This window comes from Haliotis rufescens, unplaced genomic scaffold, assembly GCF_023055435.1.
Source record: "Haliotis rufescens isolate VD_foot unplaced genomic scaffold, xgHalRufe1.0.p SCAF_35, whole genome shotgun sequence".
NCBI lineage: Eukaryota > Metazoa > Mollusca > Gastropoda > Lepetellida > Haliotidae > Haliotis > Haliotis rufescens.
The window spans coordinates 4,700,414-4,722,617 of record NW_025964057.1 but is presented as its reverse complement, the minus strand read 5'-3'; the positions used below and the strand labels follow the sequence as shown (position 1 = coordinate 4,722,617).

Genomic DNA, 22,204 nt, shown 5'->3' with positions numbered 1-22,204 from the left:
TGATTTACGGGGTTGCCTTCACTCAATTTACACTTAAGGTAAAGTATCAGAAACAAATCTATTAATCTATCGATGCATCACATTCTTTAGAAATTCAACCTGTTTTTTGTAAGATGACATCACAAATCACTACCTCTCATACCAGTCAAAACAAAAATGGGAAAACACTCAAATTGTCTTTTTCTTTACCCTGTTCACAGAAGATTTAGTTCAAAACAGTATCCTTCTTGAGTTACAAGTCCTTTACACAAAACAAAGAAGACAAAATGCAATAAAAACGAAATTATTTTATTATTTTTTAAAGTAAAACGGACACACGATCCGCAGCAGAAGTTTCTTGTTAGAGCACTTCTTTCTTACCACAGACCAGTGATAAAGACAAACAGACGGTCCCCCTGACCTCTCCCCGGGTCAGTCTGACCACGGAGAGTGGGCACGGCCAGGGAAACCTGTGGCTAATGTTTTCTTCACATCTAAGCCTTGAAAATGTAAAAGTAACATATAGGACCATTCCAGGTAAAGGCCAGCAGACCACTGCCTCGATACAGTAGAGCTGATGTTCACACAATCAGGTGATCAGCTCCGAGGCCAGCAGACCACTGCCTCGATACAGTAGAGCTGATGTTCACACAATCAGGTGACCAACTCTGGGAGACTTACAAATCAGCCTAACCTCTCTGATACTTAAATTATCACAGACACAAACATTTATAATGATTCACAAAAAAGCATCTTAACAATATTAAAAAAAGGTAAAAACGCAACAATTACTTAGGAAAATATTCCAATCTAAAGCTTCCTCCTCCACTACAAGCACTGTGCTGTGGACTGTTGAGTGTCTGTCCGTCCGTCCGTCCGTCCATCCGGCGGCCATCTGCCTGCAAACTTGTGCTAACAACACCAACTACAACACCAACAGGAGAGGTGCTGAGGCCAAACAATAAAATATATATGTTCCCGGTAACCAGACCGACCAATCATGTCACTTGAAGCCTGAACTTGTCTGTAATTAGTTGTAAAGAAAATTTATGTCAAGTTGTACTTCTTAATTTTGCCTAAACACAGTATAACACACACTGTGCTGATCACACACAAAAATGGAAATAAATATTTTTCCTTTTTGACTGAAATGTAACTAAATGTTTTTTAAATGGCTTAAAAAGAAAGTTTTTCTTAAATAACTGACCAATGAAAGCAAGTGGGAGACTATACAAAGCTTATTTGAGGAGAGCACGTTCTATAGCTATACTCAATCACAAAATGAAGCCAACTACGTGACCCGAGCTGGGTACTGATATGTTACTCAATGCCACACCAGGCATTACAATCTAGTTCTCTAGTCAATAACAAAGTATTCATCAGTGTCAGTAAAATAGCATCATATTAAAACTTATCAGTTGTGTCCAACTCTAAGAACAGTTCACATACTGTTAAAGAAGTAGGACATATCATCTGTCCTGGTATTACAACACACCCATGGACTGAGGACATACCCTGCTGGTTTAACAGGGTAACTTGAGTATCAGAGAGGCTACAATGTACATACAACAAGCATCGGTCTCTGTAGGGACGTGTATGGGTCAGAGCTCACACTGTCTGCTGATGGAAGTGACACACTTCCAGTGAGAGAGTTGTACTCTTGTAAAGACAGCTGCATTCCTACTTCTAAAGAGCTCCATTCAAGCCTATGAATACAGGTCATTGTACATTCTTGTGTTGTAACAGAGTTGATGAAATTACAGAAAAATGTCTTTGCAAGAGACTTGGAGAAGCTGCAATAAAGGGTGTGACTTCTGTTGCTGCCTCAACTGTTCAGAAGTGGAGCTCTGATCCCACACACGCATGTCAATAGTTCAAGTCTTGTCTCCTCCTCCTCACCAGGTAGACAGGAGTAACTGTGTAGCATCCAGTGCATAAGAACATACAAATTCAAGAACTTCCTGGAATTGTATAATCGTGTAGTTTGTGTGACTGACAGTTACGACACAGAACAGACTGCTCTTCACATAACCTGCCTGTCTGGTGTGGGGGGTGAATGTCAAGGTCAAGGAGGCTCCGTCATCAACCCAAACAAGATGGGGATAACCAGGGGAGGCAACTCCTGTATCAGGTGATAGTCCCAGTGATGGTGAGCGTCGCTACAAATCGCATGACTTGCCTTCATAGTTGGGTGTCAAGATCCAGGGCCACAGTTGAGAGCCTGACTGGATATACAGATTGCAACTCCAGCTGGAGTTTCATACATGTCACACATATATTTCACATTGGGTAGCCTGGATCAGTTTCATCACAATGATCCTTCTCTGAAATCAGGTTGACACATCACACTCACATAGGGCATGATCACCAACAAATTATTTCTTATTATTCTGTAAAACACATAAGGATTTCAATGTTGTGCATGTGTGTGTGTATTCTGATCAAGGCCACCCGTTACAGTGTGTCTCTCAGGCACTGATAACCTTCTAAAACATCACACATGATAAATCATTACATAATTGTAACACAGTAGCAGTATGTTGAGCCATTCCACACCAATCATTCTGGAAAGCAGTTCAAAAGTATGACATCAGATTTCAACCTTAATTCCTCAGGGTGCATGCGTGCGTGCTCGCACTGGAGGGGTGAGTGGGGGAGAAAGATATATTTCCATTCACAACAAATCAACCTTGCAGGGCTCTCAAAGACCAAGTCAATACTTATAACAGCTCTATTTGTCCTATTCTCCCTCTGTCAGTGAATAGCGTTATGCCACGTTGTGCCGTGCTTCCAGAGACCCAGACACTAGGATTTGGGTGTTTTTTCTCTCTGATATTTACTTTGAGCACATCAACATATTCACGGAGGTGTGTGTGCATGAGTGCATGCATCTCTTCAATTTCAAATTAACTGACATCAAACTTTTGGACTGCTTTCAAACCAGACTGCACCACAAGACAGCGATGACTGCTGATCCACCTGTGTACACAACAACTGGAATTCATCAGGACTGCATCAGTGAAAGGTCGGTCAAATGTTTGAGCAGTATAATAAAAAAATAACTATGTTTCTCAAATCCATAACCCGAGGAACACCTTAGATATACTTGATTATCATGACCACTCCTCCTGTGAACAATCCTTCACAGATGCTAACATAGAGTGACCTCCCTTGAAAATTAAACATATATACAAACAGCACTAGTATAGTTGAACAAGCAGTATCTGGAGACATTCTGACTCTGACAAGACGATGAGGGAGCTACAGTTATGACACTTGCTACTGATAGATACACATCTATTCACTTAAAGCCAAAGCCACCTACACAGTCCACATTTCACTACAGCTAGAGACATGTCTCTTCACTCAACATCAGCGAGCTACAGTTCACATTTCCTTGTGTGGACATGAGATAACTATGCAATAACCTAGATACAAGTAGCACACATAAAGAAAACTACTGAGTCCTTAACACTGAACGATTGCTAATCATTCGAGTAGTTCCAATGAAATTCTAGGTGGGTTTTAAAGGAGGTATATCATACACTACACCACATGTTACAATATCTGTATTTAGGTGGTAGGATAATACACATGATAAGAGGGCAACAAAACAAACCAACAAACAGCAAACACTTGGTGGGGGAGTTCAAGTCTAGTTCTGAAGACAAAGGTAGCTTACTCTTGGTGATGCACTGCTCCGTATCACTGCTGCCGCCAGAGTGATAAAGGAAATGTTTGCTCCATGGCTCAAATTAAACTATACTGTAAAGTATTCCAAAGAACTGAAATTTTGTCTAGTTTTCCACCAGTGAGATTTAGCTAATGTCACAAGTTTGAAATCACTTATAATTTGATAATGGTCAAGGTATATTTGTCTGGTTCCATCAATTAAGCCTAGACAAAGTTATAGAACATATGTAATGTGGCAACAGATCTACACATTAGATTTTATCTCTCCTAACTTACTACCATAAATGTTGAAATAAACTTATTGGGTGAGATCTACACTGGGCTAAGTAAGTGTTGGCAGCAATGGTACAGAGAGCAAACAGAGCAGTGTAACACTCCGAGGAGCTGCTGGGAATGCTATAAAGGGAGGTCACTCTAAGTTGTGTTACAGTTTAGTTGTCAGTGTTCTTAGGGTTGTCTCCCTCTGGGGGGAGGAACTGGCCCCAACCTGTGCCGGCTGTGTTGGCTGTGGTGGCCTTGGGGCTCCAGATGGCCATGTCAACAGTCGGGCTGAACGGACTGAACGTTCCAGCGTTGGAGATCTGAACAATAAGGTGCATCAGTTCATATGTGTAAGTGCTCCATTAATTGAGTAATCAAGTCTGCATACAGTATTTAAGACATTTCAAGTCAGCATGTGGAATTTGAAAAGATTCAGATAAAATCAGTAATGGAGAACAAACTCATCTGAGCTGTTCATATTAGTGAGTGAGTATGATTTTACGCCGGTTTTAGCAATATTCCAGCAATATCACGGCGGGGGACACCAGAAATGGGCTTCACACATTGTACCCATGTCGGGAATCGAACCCGGGTCTTCGGCGTGACGAGCGAACGCTTTAACCACTATGCTACCCGACCGCCCCCTGTTCATATTAAACTGAAGTGGTTATATTATTTTCAAACACATAGTATTGGCAATCATTGACAATTGTTTGATCATAAGGCGACACTTTTTTAATTTCTTGGTTTACGGATGCGCCGCTCTTTCAAAGTCCAAATGTTAAAAAAAAAAAAAAATGAAAATTACCCTTTTTTTAATTACCGCCGATCTTTTCGACAAAAAGTTCAAACAAAAAAAGATTTATTTTCCTCGTCGAGCGTAAAGCAAAGGGAAGCCACTCTGATATTTATTGCTGGGATCCTTCTCTAATACCATCAAAGCTTGTCAACGCAAAGCGCAGTGGTGACCAGTTTAACTATTTCAACACTGTTGGCCGTTCAAAACCACAAGTCACACCGCACGGTAGACCGTCCAAGCCATGTCAAAATAGTTTATAATTATATTAACCTACTTGTCATATCATTCATTTATTAAATCTATCACATTTCACCATGTCTGAAATACGTATTCCATTTGATTTTATCATTTTTTTATCAATAGATTAAAAATATATTCACTTCATATCTTGACACTATTTCCCGCAATGTTATTGAAAATATAATTCTCGGACACACTTAGACAACGGGTCCTCATCGAACATGTCAAACAGCAAAATAAAGACGTTTCACGTTCTGAAACGTCTTTATTTACAAAATAATAAAATCATCAAAAATATATCTATAAAGTTGCCAAACTGACATCTTATTTATTATTTCCAACTTTTCGTGTGATCGCATATCGTAAGTCAAATGACATCTTGGCTCGGACACGATGTCTTAATGCCAAAATATATGCATAAGAAATCTTTGTCACAGCTCGTAACCTAGCTCTATGCATCCTTAAAGTTCCATATTTTTAATATAGATCGCGATTTCATGCTAAAACGTTCAGAAAACATGATTTAACCCAAACCTTTCGCCAAAGTCTGAAAATTACCGTTGCTGTAATTTGATTGGCTGCCTTAGGTCACATGCTTAAATTTGACCAATCACGAACCTTGTAGCAGATTTTGTCAGCGAAACAATATAAGTTTTTTTTAATGTATACTGACATGGCAGGACGTATGTGTTATTCATACGAAGCTTTGAAAACGGAGGTGTTTCCTCATGTTAGTGAGCGGACAGCCACTATCATCGGGAAATGGGTGATGACAGATATTATTTGAAATTCTTTTTAAAATAATGTTCCAACAACGTAAACAAATGAAAATAATAAAAGAAATAGGTAAGTGGATTTTATGACTTCTTAAATTTGCCGAAAAAATCGTTAAATTTGCGCTAAATTTGGATGATATGAATATTTTAGCTTACATTATTTTTTATTTAAAACAAACTTTATATAGTTGTTCATGAATTATTTAAATAATGTAATACACATAACTTTCATATTTATAAACAATAGGATTAATTAGACCTTTCAAATAGTGTATGGCCAAACATGTAGTAGTAAAGATGTTAATTTCAGAAGATAATTCCTTGATAAATGTTGGTTTCATCTATCACACAACAGTCTCTGGGAACTTGGTGTCACAGCAGTAATCTTCTGGTTGGCTGGTGTTGAAAGAGTTCAACGTTGCCCATGCATTTGCTGCCAAAATAGCAGCGTCTTTCATGCATTTCCATGAATATTGTTATGTTGCCATCCTTGCACAAGCTGAGTGCCAAATAAAAGGATCTTGAAAAATTGAGGTATTTTACTTTTATTACGCCAGGATATTTTTTTTCATACCTACCTAACTTTTTAGGACAAAATTTAGGTAAAAAAAAATGTGAGAGGCTTTTTTTTTTTTTTAAATTGGCCTTCCTCACTTTTGAAATGAGTTTGAAATCCGTAAACCAAGTAAAAAATCCGTAAAAAAAGTGTCGCCTAACACTCAGCAAAATTCCAGCTATATGACAGTGACCTATATATAATTGCATCTGGACCATACAGCATTGGTTGCTGGAGAACTATTCTAACCTGGAATCCCACGGGGAGACCAGCATTGGTTGATATCATGAGTAACATCACGTGTTGTTGGGTCATGATGACATGCAATCATGGAGCCTGACAACCCTATGCATTTTAGTTGTCTCTTACGACAAGCTACATAGTGCTGAGGATCTATCCTAACACCAGGGGTCCTGCTGGCTGAAGAGGGTGTGGTCCAGGCTGACAGACTAGTCTTACCTGTGGGCTGGAGTTTCCTGAGTATGTCGGCTCTGGGTACACCACCTCGTTCTCCATGGCAGACGAGGAGGATGTGCTGGGATTGTTGGACCAGATGGAGGTCAGGTTGTTCCAGCCGCTGGTGGCCGAACTGGTCAGCGCATTCCAGAAACCACCGGCCTGAAACAGCAGGAGGGATGATTGTAACACAGTACACCCACTAATCTGTTGTTGTGGCCATATTGAGGGGGTGTTCTAGTACTTACATTGGCACTGGGATGGAGGTGTTCTAAAAAACTGTCGGAAATGCTAGAAAACTGCTTTTTGCCTGTTTGAAAAGGGTATAATATTTCACAGATTGTTGTTATTGAAATATCGAGTAACTACCAATCGACCTGGGAGGGGGTGCTCTAGTTCTTACATTGTCACTGGGAGGGGATGTTCTAGTACTTACGTTGTCACTGGGAGGGGATGTTCTAGTACTTACGTTGTCACTGGGAGGGGGTGTTCTAGTACTTACATTGGCACTGGGAGGAGAGTCTGTGGCCACGGACCAGGCGTTCTCCAGTGGGTTGTACTCGGAGTCCCACAAGCTGTCACTCCTGACAGGAGGAACATCAAAGCCAGGCCAGTCTTCACCTACATTACACAGTAAGATGGACATGAGTGTTTCTCCATTGGTTGCTGTAACCACACTGTTTCTCAACACAGGCTCAACATGTGATAGACAGAATGCAAATAGGTGTCACAGATGCAGTTAAGGCTTAATAAACAGTTCTCAAACATGGTGACACAGGTGAGTGGCTGCACTGAAACTGCTTTGAACAGTGTGTTACTTATCATGGTTATATCAAATATTGTCAGACTAATGTTGGGAGCAAAAACGCTTGCTAGACTTGAGTGAAACCAGAGACAGGTGCCGACACTTGAGTGAAACCAGAGACAGGTGCTAGACTTGAGTGAAACCAGAGACAGGTGCTAGACTTGAGTGAAACCAGAGACAGGTGCTAGACTTGAGTGAAACCAGAGACAGGTGCCGACACTTGAGTGAAACCAGAGACAGGTGCTAGACTTGAGTGAAACCAGAGACAGGTGCTAGACTTGAGTGAAACCAGAGACAGGTGCCGACACTTGAGTGAAACCAGAGACAGGTGCCAACACTTGAGTGAAACCAGAGACAGGTGCCGACACTTGAGTGAAACCAGAGACAGGTGCCGACACTTGAGACTACCCAAGGTACGGTATTGCAGCGAATTGCGGAAAATCTGAAATTCAAACCCACAACCAGTGGCTCCCTGCCGGCTAAGACAACCAGTGGCTCCCTGCACGGTTAAGACAACCAGTGGCTCCCTGCACGGTTAAGACAACCAGTGGCTCCCTGCACGGTTAAGACAACCAGTGGCTCCCTGCACGGTAAAGACAACCAGTGGCTCCCTGCACGGTTAAGACAACCAGTGGCTCCCTGCACGGTTAAGACAACCAGTGGCTCCCTGCCGGCTAAGACAACCAGTGGCTCCCTGCACGGCTAAGATAAATATAGGCTCCCTGCAAGGTTAAGACAACCAGAGGCTCCCTGCACGGCTAAGGCAAAAAGAGGCTCCCTGCACGGTTAAGACAACCAGAGGCTCCCTGCAAGGTTAAGACAACCAGAGGCTCCCTGCACGGCTAAGGCAAAAAGAGGCTCCCTGCACGGTTAAGACAACCAGAGGCTCCCTGCACGGCTAAGACAACCAGTGGCTACCTGCATGGCTAAGACAACCAGTGACTACCTGCACGGCTAAGACAACCAGTGGCTCCCTGCACGGCTAAGACAACCAGTGGCTACCTGCACGGCTAAGACAACCAGTGACTACCTGCATGGCTAAGACAACCAGTGGCTCCCTGCACGGTTAAGACAACCAGTGGCTCCCTGCACGGCTAAGACAACCAGTGGCTCCTTGCACGGCTAAGACAACCAGTGGCTACCTGCACGGCTAAGACAACCAGTGGCTCCTTGCACGGCTAAGACAACCAGTGGCTCCCTGCATGGCTAAGACAACCAGTGGCTCCCTGCACGGCTAAGACAACCAGTGGCTCCTTGCACGGCTAAGACAACCAGTGGCTCCCTGCACGGCTAAGACAACCAGTGACTACCTGCATGGCTAAGACAACCAGTGGCTCCCTGCACGGCTAAGACAACCAGTGGCTACCTGCACGGCTAAGACAACCAGTGGCTCCCTGCACGGCTAAGACAACCAGTGGCTACCTGCACGGCTAAGACAACCAGTGGCTACCTGCATGGCTAAGACAACCAGTGGCTCCCTGCACGGCTAAGACAACCAGTGGCTACCTGCATGGCTAAGACAACCAGTGGCTACCTGCACGGCTAAGACAACCAGTGGCTCCTTGCACGGCTAAGACAACCAGTGACTACCTGCATGGCTAAGACAACCAGTGGCTCCTTGCACCGCTAAGAGAACCAGTGACTACCTGCATGGCTAAGACAACCAGTGGCTCCCTGCACGGCTAAGACAACCAGTGGCTCCTTGCACGGCTAAGACAACCAGTGGCTCCTTGCACGGCTAAGACAACCAGTGGCTCCCTGCACGGCTAAGACAACCAGTGGCTCCCTGCACGGCTAAGACAACCAGTGGCTACCTGCACGGCTAAGACAACCAGTGGCTCCCTGCACGGCTAAGACAACCAGTGGCTCCCTGCACGGCTAAGACAACCAGTGGCTAACTGCATGGCTAAGACAACCAGTGGCTACCTGCATGGCTAAGACAACCAGTGGCTCCTTGCACGGCTAAGACAACCAGTGGCTACCTGCACGGCTAAGACAACCAGTGGCTACCTGCACGGCTAAGACAACCAGTGGCTACCTGCACAGCTGAGACAACCAGTGGCTACCTGCATGGCTAAGACAACCAGTGGCTACCTGCATGGCTAAGACAACCAGTGGCTACCTGCACGGCTAAGACAACCAGTGACTACCTGCATGGCTAAGACAACCAGTGGCTCCTTGCACGGCTAAGACAACCAGTGGCTCCCTGCACGGCTAAGACAACCAGTGGCTCCCTGCACGGTTAAGACAACCAGTGGCTACCTGCATGGCTAAGACAACCAGTGGCTACCTGCATGGCTAAGACAACCAGTGGCTCCTTGCACGGCTAAGACAACCAGTGACTACCTGCACGGCTAAGACAACCAGTAGCTACCTGCATGGCTAAGACAACCAGTGGCTCCCTGCACGGCTAAGACAACCAGTGACTACCTGCACGGTTAAGACAACCAGTGGCTCCCTGCACGGTTAAGACAACCAGTGGCTCCCTGCACGGCTAAGACAACCAGTGACTACCTGCACGGCTAAGACAACCAGTGGCTCCCTGCACGGTTAAGACAACCAGTGGCTACCTGCACGGCTAAGACAACCAGTGGCTCCCTGCACGGCCAAGACAACCAGTGGCTACCTGCATGGCTAAGATACCCATTGGCTTCCTGCACGGCTAAGACAACCAGAGGCATCCTGCACGGCTGAGACAACCAGTGGCTCCCTGCACGGCTGAGACAACCAGTGGCTCCTTGCACGGCTAAGACAACCAGTGGCTACCTGCATGGCTAAGACAACCAGTGGCTCCTTGCACAGCTAAGACAACCAGTGGCTACCTGCACGGCTGAGGGAGGTAACGCAAATCCAACAACTTGGCCAAGCAGTCAGAGACTTACCCTTGTTGAGCATCTTGAGCTGATGTTCTCTGTATCGGCGGCGACGTTCTGCCATCAGCTGTTGCATCATGGATGGCTGCTTGGGAATCTGCTCCATTGGGTTTGTGTAGCCTGCAACCACACAATACAAACCTCACAAACAAACCTTGTGACAAAAATGTCATCTTTACCCCATACACTATGTTTAACTTTGCTCAAGTAGATCAAGGCCTAGTGAGGGCAACGTACTACATACCCTGTCCTGGCTTGTTAACAACACAGCAGTCTGCTACTTAGACACTTTTTAAAAGCAAGAGACTGGCAACCCATATTTTAGTTGTACAAGTTTAGCTGATACAAGTCCAGTCCAGTTGTTATTCTATGACAGCACAGCCTCCCATATTGTCTTCCTCAAGTCTTACCATTCCCTGTGAAGCCGTACTCTTGCTGGCCAAAGGAGTCGATGCTGGCCGACTGGGATGTGAAGGGTGCTGAGGAGTTCTCCTCAATGGTGGTCAGGCCAAAACTGCCACTGCAACACGAGGGGACGACATGACAACACATCATACATCTAGAGGAGAGGACCAGTTAACATCACACATCAAGGGGAGAGGATCAGTTACCATAACACATCACACACCTACATGAGAGGATCAGTTACCATAACACATCCCACATCTACATGAGAGGATCAGTTACCATAACACATCACACACCTACATGAGAGGATCAGTTACCACCACACATCACACATCTACATGAGAGGATCAGTTTCCACCACACATCACACATCTAGAGGAGAGGATCAGTTACCATAACACATCACACACCTAGAGGAGAGGATCAGTTACCACCACACATCACACATCTAGAGGAGAGGACCAGTTACCATAACACATCACACACCTAGAGGAGATGATCAGTTACCATAACACATCACACACATAGAAGAGAGGATCAGTTTCCATAACACATCACACACCTACATGAGAGGATCAGTTTCCATAACACATCCCACATCTACATGAGAGGATCAGTTACCATAACACATCACACACCTACATGAGAGGACCAGTTACCACCACACATCACACACCTACATGAGAGGATCAGTTACCATAACACATCACACACATAGAGGAGAGGATCAGTTTCCATAACACATCACACACCTACATGAGAGGATCAGTTACCACCACACATCACACACCTAGAGGAGAGGATCAGTTACCATAACACATCACACACATAGAGGAGAGGATCAGTTACCATAACACATCACACACATAGAGGAGAGGATCAGTTACCATAACACATCACACATCTACATGAGAGGATCAGTTACCATAACACATCACACACATAGAGGAGAGGATCAGTTACCATAACACATCACACACCTACATGAGAGGATCAGTTACCATAACACATCACACACATAGAGGAGAGGATCAGTTACCATAACACATCACACACCTACATGAGAGGATCAGTTACCATAACACATCACACACATAGAGGAGAGGATCAGTTACCATAACACATCACACACCTACATGAGAGGATCAGTTACCATAACACATCACACACATAGAGGAGAGGATCAGTTACCACCACACATCACACACATAGAGGAGAGGATCAGTTACCATAACACATCCCACATCTACATGAGAGGATCAGTTACCATAACACATCCCACATCTACATGAGAGGATCAGTTACCATAACACATCACACACATAGAGGAGAGGATCAGTTACCACCACACATCACACACATAGAGGAGAGGATCAGTTACCATAACACATCACACATCTACAGGAGAGGATCAGTTACCATAACACATCACACATCTACATGAGAGGATCAGTTACCACCACACATCACACATCTAGAGGAGAGGATCAGTTTCCATAACACATCACACACCTAGAGGAGAGGATCAGTTACCACCACACATCACACACATAGAGGAGAGGATCAGTTACCATAACACATCACACATCTACATGAGAGGATCAGTTACCATAACACATCCCACATCTAGAGGAGAGGATCAGTTTCCATAACACATCACACATCTACATGAGAGGATCAGTTACCATAACACATCCCACATCTAGAGGAGAGGATCAGTTTCCATAACACATCACACACCTAGAGGAGAGGATCAGTTACCACCACACATCACACACACAGAGGAGAGGATCAGTTACCATAACACATCACACATCTACATGAGAGGATCAGTTACCATAACACATCGCACATCTACATGAGAGGATCAGTTACCATAACACATCGCAAACCTACATGAGAAGATCAGTTACCATAACACATCACACACATAGTGGAGAGGATCAGTTACCATAACACATCGCACATCTAGAAGAGAGGATCAGTTACCATAACACATCACACACCTACATGAGAGGATCAGTTACCATCACACATCACATACCTACATGAGAGGATCAGTTACCATAACACATCACACACATAGAGGAGAGGATCAGTTTCCATAACACATCACACATCTAGAGGAGAGGATCAGTTACCACCACACATCACACACATAGAGGAGAGGATCAGTTACCATAACACATCCCACATCTACATGAGAGGATCAGTTACCACCACACATCACACATCTACATGAGAGGATCAGTTACCATAACACATCACACATCTACATGAGAGGATCAGTTACCATAACACATCACACACCTAGAGGAGAGGATCAGTTTCCATAACACATCACACACCTACATGAGAGGATCAGTTACCATAACACATCACACATCTAGAGGAGAGGATCAGTTACCACCACACATCACACACATAGAGGAGAGGATCAGTTACCATAACACATCACACATCTACATGAGAGGATCAGTTACCATAACACATCCCACATCTAGAGGAGAGGATCAGTTTCCATAACACATCACACATCTACATGAGAGGATCAGTTACCATAACACATCCCACATCTAGAGGAGAGGATCAGTTTCCATAACACATCACACACCTAGAGGAGAGGATCAGTTACCACCACACATCACACACACAGAGGAGAGGATCAGTTACCATAACACATCACACATCTACATGAGAGGATCAGTTACCACCACACATCACACATCTAGAAGAGAGGATCAGTTACCATAACACATCACACACCTAGAGGAGAGGACCAGTTACCATAACACATCACACACCTACATGAGAGGATCAGTTACCATAACACATCACACATCTACATGAGAGGATCAGTTACCATAACACATCACACATCTAGAGGAGAGGATCAGTTTCCATAACACATCACACATCTACATGAGAGGATCAGTTACCATAACACATCACACATCTACATGAGAGGATCAGTTACCATAACACATCGCACACCTACATGAGAGGATCAGTTTCCATAACACATCACACATCTACATGAGAGGATCAGTTACCATAACACATCACACATCTACATGAGAGGATCAGTTACCACCACACATCACACATCTACATGAGAGGATCAGTTTCCATAACACATCACACATCTACATGAGAGGATCAGTTACCACCACACATCACACATCTACATGAGAGGATCAGTTACCATAACACATCACACATCTACATGAGAGGATCAGTTTCCATAACACATCACACATCTACATGAGAGGATCAGTTACCATAACACATCGCACACCTACATGAGAGGATCAGTTTCCATAACACAGCACACATCTACATGAGAGGATCAGTTACCATAACACATCACACATCTACATGAGAGGATCAGTTACCACCACACATCACACACCTACATGAGAGGATCAGTTACCATAACACATCGCACACCTACATGAGAGGATCAGTTTCCATAACACATCACACATCTACAGGAGAGGATCAGTTACCATAACACATCACACATCTACATGAGAGGATCAGTTACCATAACACATCGCACATCTACATGAGAGGATCAGTTACCATAACACATCGCAAACCTACATGAGAAGATCAGTTACCATAACACATCACACACATAGTGGAGAGGATCAGTTACCATAACACATCGCACATCTACATGAGAGGATCAGTTACCATAACACATCACACACCTACATGAGAGGATCAGTTACCATCACACATCACATACCTACATGAGAGGATCAGTTACCATAACACATCACACACATAGAGGAGAGGATCAGTTTCCATAACACATCACACATCTAGAGGAGAGGATCAGTTACCACCACACATCACACACATAGAGGAGAGGATCAGTTACCATAACACATCCCACATCTACATGAGAGGATCAGTTACCACCACACATCACACATCTACATGAGAGGATCAGTTACCATAACACATCACACATCTACATGAGAGGATCAGTTACCATAACACATCACACATCTACATGAGAGGATCAGTTACCACCACACATCACACACCTACATGAGAGGATCAGTTACCATAACACATCGCACACCTACATGAGAGGATCAGTTTCCATAACACATCACACATCTACATGAGAGGATCAGTTACCATAACACATCACACATCTACATGAGAGGATCAGTTACCATAACACATCGCACATCTACATGAGAGGATCAGTTACCATAACACATCGCAAACCTACATGAGAAGATCAGTTACCATAACACATCACACACATAGTGGAGAGGATCAGTTACCATAACACATCGCACATCTAGAAGAGAGGATCAGTTACCATAACACATCACACACCTACATGAGAGGATCAGTTACCATCACACATCACATACCTACATGAGAGGATCAGTTACCATAACACATCACACACATAGAGGAGAGGATCAGTTTCCATAACACATCACACATCTAGAGGAGAGGATCAGTTACCACCACACATCACACACATAGAGGAGAGGATCAGTTACCATAACACATCCCACATCTACATGAGAGGATCAGTTACCACCACACATCACACATCTACATGAGAGGATCAGTTACCATAACACATCACACATCTACATGAGAGGATCAGTTACCATAACACATCACACACCTAGAGGAGAGGATCAGTTTCCATAACACATCACACACCTACATGAGAGGATCAGTTACCATAACACATCACACATCTAGAGGAGAGGATCAGTTACCATCACACATCACACACCTACATGAGAGGATCAGTTACCATAACACATCACACATCTACATGAGAGGATCAGTTTCCATAACACATCACACATCTACATGAGAGGATCAGTTACCATAACACATCACACACCTACATGAGAGGATCAGTTACCATAACACATCACACAACTACATGAGAGGATCAGTTTCCATAACACATCACACATCTACATGAGAGGATCAGTTTCCATAACACATCACACATCTACAGGAGAGGATCAGTTTCCATAACACATCACACATCTACATGAGATGATCAGTTTCCATAACACATCACACACCTACATGAGAGGATCAGTTTCCATAACACATCACACACCTACATGAGAGGATCAGTTACCATAACACATCACACATCTAGAGGAGAGGATCAGTTTCCATAACACATCACACATCTAGAGGAGAGGATCAGTTACCATAACACATCACACACCTACATGAGAGGATCAGTTACCATAACACATCCCACATCTACATGAGAGGATCAGTTACCATAACACATCACACACCTACATGAGAGGATCAGTTACCACCACACATCACACATCTACATGAGAGGATCAGTTTCCACCACACATCACACATCTAGAGGAGAGGATCAGTTACCATAACACATCACACATCTACATGAGAGGATCAGTTACCACCACACATCACACACCTAGAGGAGAGGACCAGTTACCATAACACATCACACACCTAGAGGAGAGGATCAGTTACCATAACACATCACACATCTACATGAGAGGATCAGTTACCATAACACATCACACACCTAGTGGAGAGGATCAGTTACCACCACACATCACACATCTAGAGGAGAGGACCAGTTACCATAACACATCACACACCTAGAGGAGAGGATCAGTTACCATAACACATCACACACATAGAAGAGAGGATCAGTTTCCATAACACATCACACACCTACATGAGAGGATCAGTTTCCATAACACATCCCACATCTACATGAGAGGATCAGTTACCATAACACATCACACATCTACATGAGAGGACCAGTTACCACCACACATCACACACCTACATGAGAGGATCAGTTACCATAACACATCACACACATAGAGGAGAGGATCAGTTTCCATAACACATCACACACATAGAGGAGAGGATCAGTTACCATAACACATCACACACATAGAGGAGAGGATCAGTTACCACCACACATCACACACCTACATGAGAGGATCAGTTACCACCACACATCACACACATAGAGGAGAGGACCAGTTACCACCACACATCACACACCTACATGAGAGGATCAGTTACCACCACACATCACACACCTAGAGGAGAGGATCAGTTACCACCACACATCACACACCTACATGAGAGGATCAGTTACCACCACACATCACACACATAGAGGAGAGGACCAGTTACCATAACACATCAACAGGAGAGGATCAATACCAATCACACATCACACACCTAGAGGAGAGGATCAGTTACCACCACACATCACACACCTACATGAGAGGATCAGTTACCACCACACATCACACACATAGAGGAGAGGACCAGTTACCATCACACATCTAGAGGAGAGGATCAATACCAATCACACATCACACACATAGAGGAGAGGACCAGTTACCATAACACATCAACAGGAGAGGATCAATACCAATCACACATCACACACCTACATGAGAGGATCAGTTACCACCACACATCACACACATAGAGGAGAGGATCAGTTTCCACCACACATCACACACATATAGGAGAGGATCAGTTACCATCACACATCACACATCTACAGGAGAGGATCAGTTACCACCACACATCACACACCTACATGAGAGGATCAGTTTCCACCACACATCACACACATAGAGGAGAGGATCAGTTACCATCACACATCACACATCTACAGGAGAGGATCAGTTACCATAACACATCACACACATAGAGGAGAGGATCAGTTACCATAACACATCACACACCTACAGGAGAGGATCAATACCAATCACACATCACACACCTACATGAGAGGATCAGTTACCACCACACATCACACACCTACATGAGAGGATCAGTTACCACCACACATCACACACATAGAGGAGAGGACCAGCTACCATAACACATCACACATCTAGAGGAGAGGATCAGTTTCCATCACACATCACACATCTAGAGGAGAGGATCAGTTACCATAACACATCACACATCTACATGAGAGGATCAGTTTCCATCACACATCACACATCTACAGGAGAGGATCAGTTTCCATCACACATCACACATCTACAGGAGAGGATCAATACCAATCACACATCACACATCTACAGGAGAGGATCAGTTACTACACATCTACAGGAGAGGATCAGATACCATCACACATCACACATTTAGAGGAGAGGATCAGATACCATCACACATCACACATCAAGGGGAACAACACATAAGCGATAATAATGCTGCTCATACTAGTAGTCCTTACTTTTACTGGGTCTGGAAACTGAGGACATTTTGTCATTATTGCTACCTCACTGTTCTGCCGAGGCTGCGACCTCGCAATTATGCCCCCATAAGGTAGAATTACTGTACTAAAAAGTCTTATTTTACCTAAACTAACCCACCTTTTCTCAACACTACCTAATCCAAGTGAAAGGTTTATAAAAGAACTCGAAACACTGTGTTTTCGTTTTATATGGTAAAATAAACCAATAAAATAAAACAAAATCAGTAGAAATAACATGATGAAACATTATGAAGAGTGAGGTTTAAGAGTGCCTGATATTAGAAATACAATCAGTGCTCAAAAGATATCTTGGATTAAATCCACATCCACACTCTAAACTTACAACTCTTTTGATTAATAACATAACTCCAACTCAAATTGATTTTCTGCAAAAATGCCAATTCTATATTTTGCAAAGGGTTATCAATGATAGGACAAATGCTTTCTGGAAAGATGTTCTGTATGCATGGGGACACTTAATAGAAAAAAGGAAACTCTTTCAAAGATTAAAAATATATATTATCACAACCTTTATGGCAAAATACGAATATAAGAATCGGGAACACTCCGGTATACTATAGTGAGTGAGTGAGTATGGTTTTACGCCGCTTTTAGCAATATTCCAGCAATATCACGGCGGGGGACACCAGAAATGGGCTTCACACATTGTACCCATGTCGGGAATCGAACCCGGGTCTTCGGCGTGACGAGCGAACGCTTTTAACCAGTAGGCTACCCGACCGCCCCCCGGTATACTATAAACATTACTTGGGAAAAGGCATTAATCTTGTAAATGATTTGATAGACGAGAACGGAAATTTTCTAGACCTTTTAGACCTAAAACATGTATAGGACTGTAAAACACATTTTCAGGAATATTCTAGTCTTATCCAAGCAATAAAACAATATCTAAAGTGTTAGAGTATAGCCCTAACATCTAAGTTACATCTGCCCTTAATACCATATTACCTTGAAAACTAGGGTATTTTATGATATATTAAATAAAGTATCCAACAATATGATATCCCAAAAATACATTCAGAGATAGGAACTAGATCTTGGCCTTAACATGACGGAAAAAGATTGGCAAACGATTAATCGTAGCCCCCACAGATGTAATTTGTCCTCAAAACAAAAATGGTTCCAATACAGTATTATTCATAGAATTATACCAACAAACAAGTTACTGTACAAAATGGGATATGAAGAATCATTTCTTTGCAATTTTTGTAAACAAGAAAAACAAACCTTAGTGAACATGTTCTTTGAGTGCAAAATTGTAAAACATATCTGGAACAACCTTACAAAATGGATCAAAGACAAAACTGGAATAGAACAAAAAAATTCAAAATTGACAATTTTATTAGGATATCAACAAAAACAAAATGATGCATTAAACCATATTATAACTGTAACAAAGCAAAACATATTCAAATCAATCATTTCCGACTCCATACCAAATTTCAACACATCAAACAAGAAATGACCGATTCATATTACATCGACAGAAATACATCATATTCACAATGTAAATACACACAGCTCATGACATTTTGGTCTCTCTGTCACCACCAATTCGTTTAAAACCACGAACTTGCACAATCCAACAATATGACACTGGAATAGTTTTTGTTTGTTATCATCTATATATATATACTTTGTAACTTGTATGTATTTAAGATTGCATGTGAACTATATTCTGTAAACATATTATTTGTGTACTCCAAAAAGAAATAAAATCATAAAAACACAAGGGCAAAAGTGAGCGTGGCTCACTAATACCCCCGACCCGCCTAGCGTGTCAGTAGTTTCAAATTAAATAGTGGATAGGGTTTGGGTTTGAAAATCTTTTTTTCCTAAAAAAAATGGAAAATTAATAAAAACAATTTTTTTCTTTTGACTGCACCCCTCCATATGACACAGATTATATGTACTAAGTTTGAGATGAATCCACTGAATAGTTTAAGAGAAATCAAGCGGACAAAGTTTTCGGACGGACGGAACCTTGGTATAAAAATAATGTTTTGATTGGCGCATAATATTTCCACTCAGTGGGACATTGGGCGATTCATGTAGCTAGGTTTATGTTATATGATTCATGTAGCTAGGTTTATTTTATATAATAATGGGGGCCACTGACTGTGTCAAAACATATTTTACATCACAGCTGTTTCAATTATTGAATGTAAAATGTTTCATTTTGCTGCCTGCGCTACTCTTTGGCTAAAAGTCTCAAATGGTCCAATTAGAATCAAGCATACACATTTGTGAAAATATAGTAGTCTATGGACGGTGTTTGGGTGTTCTTCACCGTAACTAATAAAACATGGCTGAACAGCAAAATCTGAGAGCAGACTCGGAAAATTGTTCAGAGAAAAATCAATAATAAATTTCTTTTCATTGTCAACACAGCCTAAAAACTATCATCTGATAATGTAAAAGATGTTTCTGCTTTGAATGAGAGCAGTATTGCAGAATCAACAACCACAGAGTGAGTGACAGTGACAGACTGAGAATGAGCCTCGCTTTGCAACTACACACAGTTACAGCATAACTCAGCAAGAAATACTATGACATGTTAAGAGATGGAGATATTTAGGGCTTACATGGTGTCCGGGGATGGGGGACCACCGCTCCAGGGGTTCCTGGTCTTGTTGGTCGGTGACTTGGAAGCTCCGTTCTTGATCCCAATAGGTCCTGAAGCAATAGGTCCTGAAACAGTCCAAATCAAGTCAGTCAAGTCAGGGCTGACAGTCACTATGGCTTACATAACCAGAAGGAATTGGCCCACTTCATCTGACACACAGACCTTTGGAAGGGATGTTTCCATCAATGTCATATTATTACAATAATACTCCTATTAAACGCCACTATTGATCAACTCCTCACACAAATTAGAAAATACATCAAAATTGTAGAGCGACAAACAATGGTAGTCTGGCAGTGAATTCACCTCGATAATGACGCACAAGACAGATACACACCTGGGAGGCCATTCTCACCAAACGGTGAGAACCCTGTAGCTCGCTTGTCACCAGCAGTGGATTGTTTGCCCTTGGCCTTGTTGGTGTTGGAGTCGCTACTGCTGTTGCTGACGATGCTGCTGTAGCTGCTGGAGCGACTGGAGCTGGTGAGTGCCTCGGGGGAGAAGCCGTTCAGTTGGCTGCTGGTGCCACCGTTACTGGCGCTACCATTACTACCCAGACTCTTGATGTGCTTCTGGGCAAAGTTCTCGGTCTGTATGGACAGCTCTGTGAGGTCACCTTACAGATTATCAAGAAATGTGTTACCATGGTTACTGGTACCACTGTGTAATCATAAATGAAAACGTTCATAATGGTGGTGGTTAAGGGAAAACAGTAATAAAGGGTTTAAACTTAATGCCAATAATAAGATACAGGTGATTCGGAAAAGAATCTGCAGAATTACAACATATACAAATGTGTGAGTGACACAGAGAGGGACAGAGTACTGTGCTTGGGGCGCCATGGAACAATGACACAACAGGACTGGTAGAGGCTGTCAGCCAAAACAGAAAGGGGTGAGGATAAAGTTATTCAACTCAATGTGTTAGTACAGCTAATGATTAAATATGTCAATGTTCATAGAATCTGTCACTCCCTGACATCACAGCTTGACAATCAACAGTTGGTGGGGAGGAAGTGTTTTGTGGGTGGAGGTGTGGTGAGAGTATTTTGGGAGGGTCCTCTCTCTGTGCGTGAGTGAGTGTGTGTGTGTGTGTGTGTGTGTGTGTGTGTGTGTGTGTGTGTGTGTGTGTGTGTGTGTGTGTGTGTGTGTGTGTGTGCATGTGTGTGCGAGTGTGTGTGCGCGAGTGTGTGTGCGTGTGTGTGTGTGTGTGTGTGTGCGAGTGTGTGTGCGCGAGTGTGTGTGCGTGAGTGTGTGTGCGTGAGTGTGTGTGTGTGCGTGCGTGAGTGTGCGTGCGTGCGTGCTAGCGTGTGTGTGTGTGTGCGAGAGTGTGTGTGTGTGTGTGTGTGTGTGTGTGTGTGTGTGTGTGTGTGTGTGTGTGTGTGTACACGGAGATGGTCGTGTTGTAAGGGTGTTGA

At 43.1% G+C, this 22,204-nt stretch overlaps 1 protein-coding gene across 2 annotated transcripts in view; it reads right to left on the bottom strand.

Annotated features, from left to right (window-relative positions):
* Window positions 1-267: 267 nt before the first annotated feature.
* LOC124125241 (transmembrane protein 131-like) overlaps window positions 268-22,204 on the bottom strand; it is a 138,520-nt gene continuing 116,583 nt past the window's right edge. For both annotated transcript variants that reach the window (XM_048381119.1, XM_048381121.1), the window contains 7 exons: window positions 21,125-21,403; window positions 20,747-20,852; window positions 10,849-10,958; window positions 10,448-10,558; window positions 7,263-7,381; window positions 6,764-6,922; window positions 268-4,253 (listed from right to left, as the gene is read on the bottom strand). In XM_048381119.1, coding sequence (XP_048237076.1) covers window positions 4,104-4,253; window positions 6,764-6,922; window positions 7,263-7,381; window positions 10,448-10,558; window positions 10,849-10,958; window positions 20,747-20,852; window positions 21,125-21,403 — 1,034 coding nt within the window. In that variant the 3' untranslated portion in view covers window positions 268-4,103. The remainder of the gene's footprint in view (window positions 4,254-6,763; window positions 6,923-7,262; window positions 7,382-10,447; window positions 10,559-10,848; window positions 10,959-20,746; window positions 20,853-21,124; window positions 21,404-22,204) is intronic.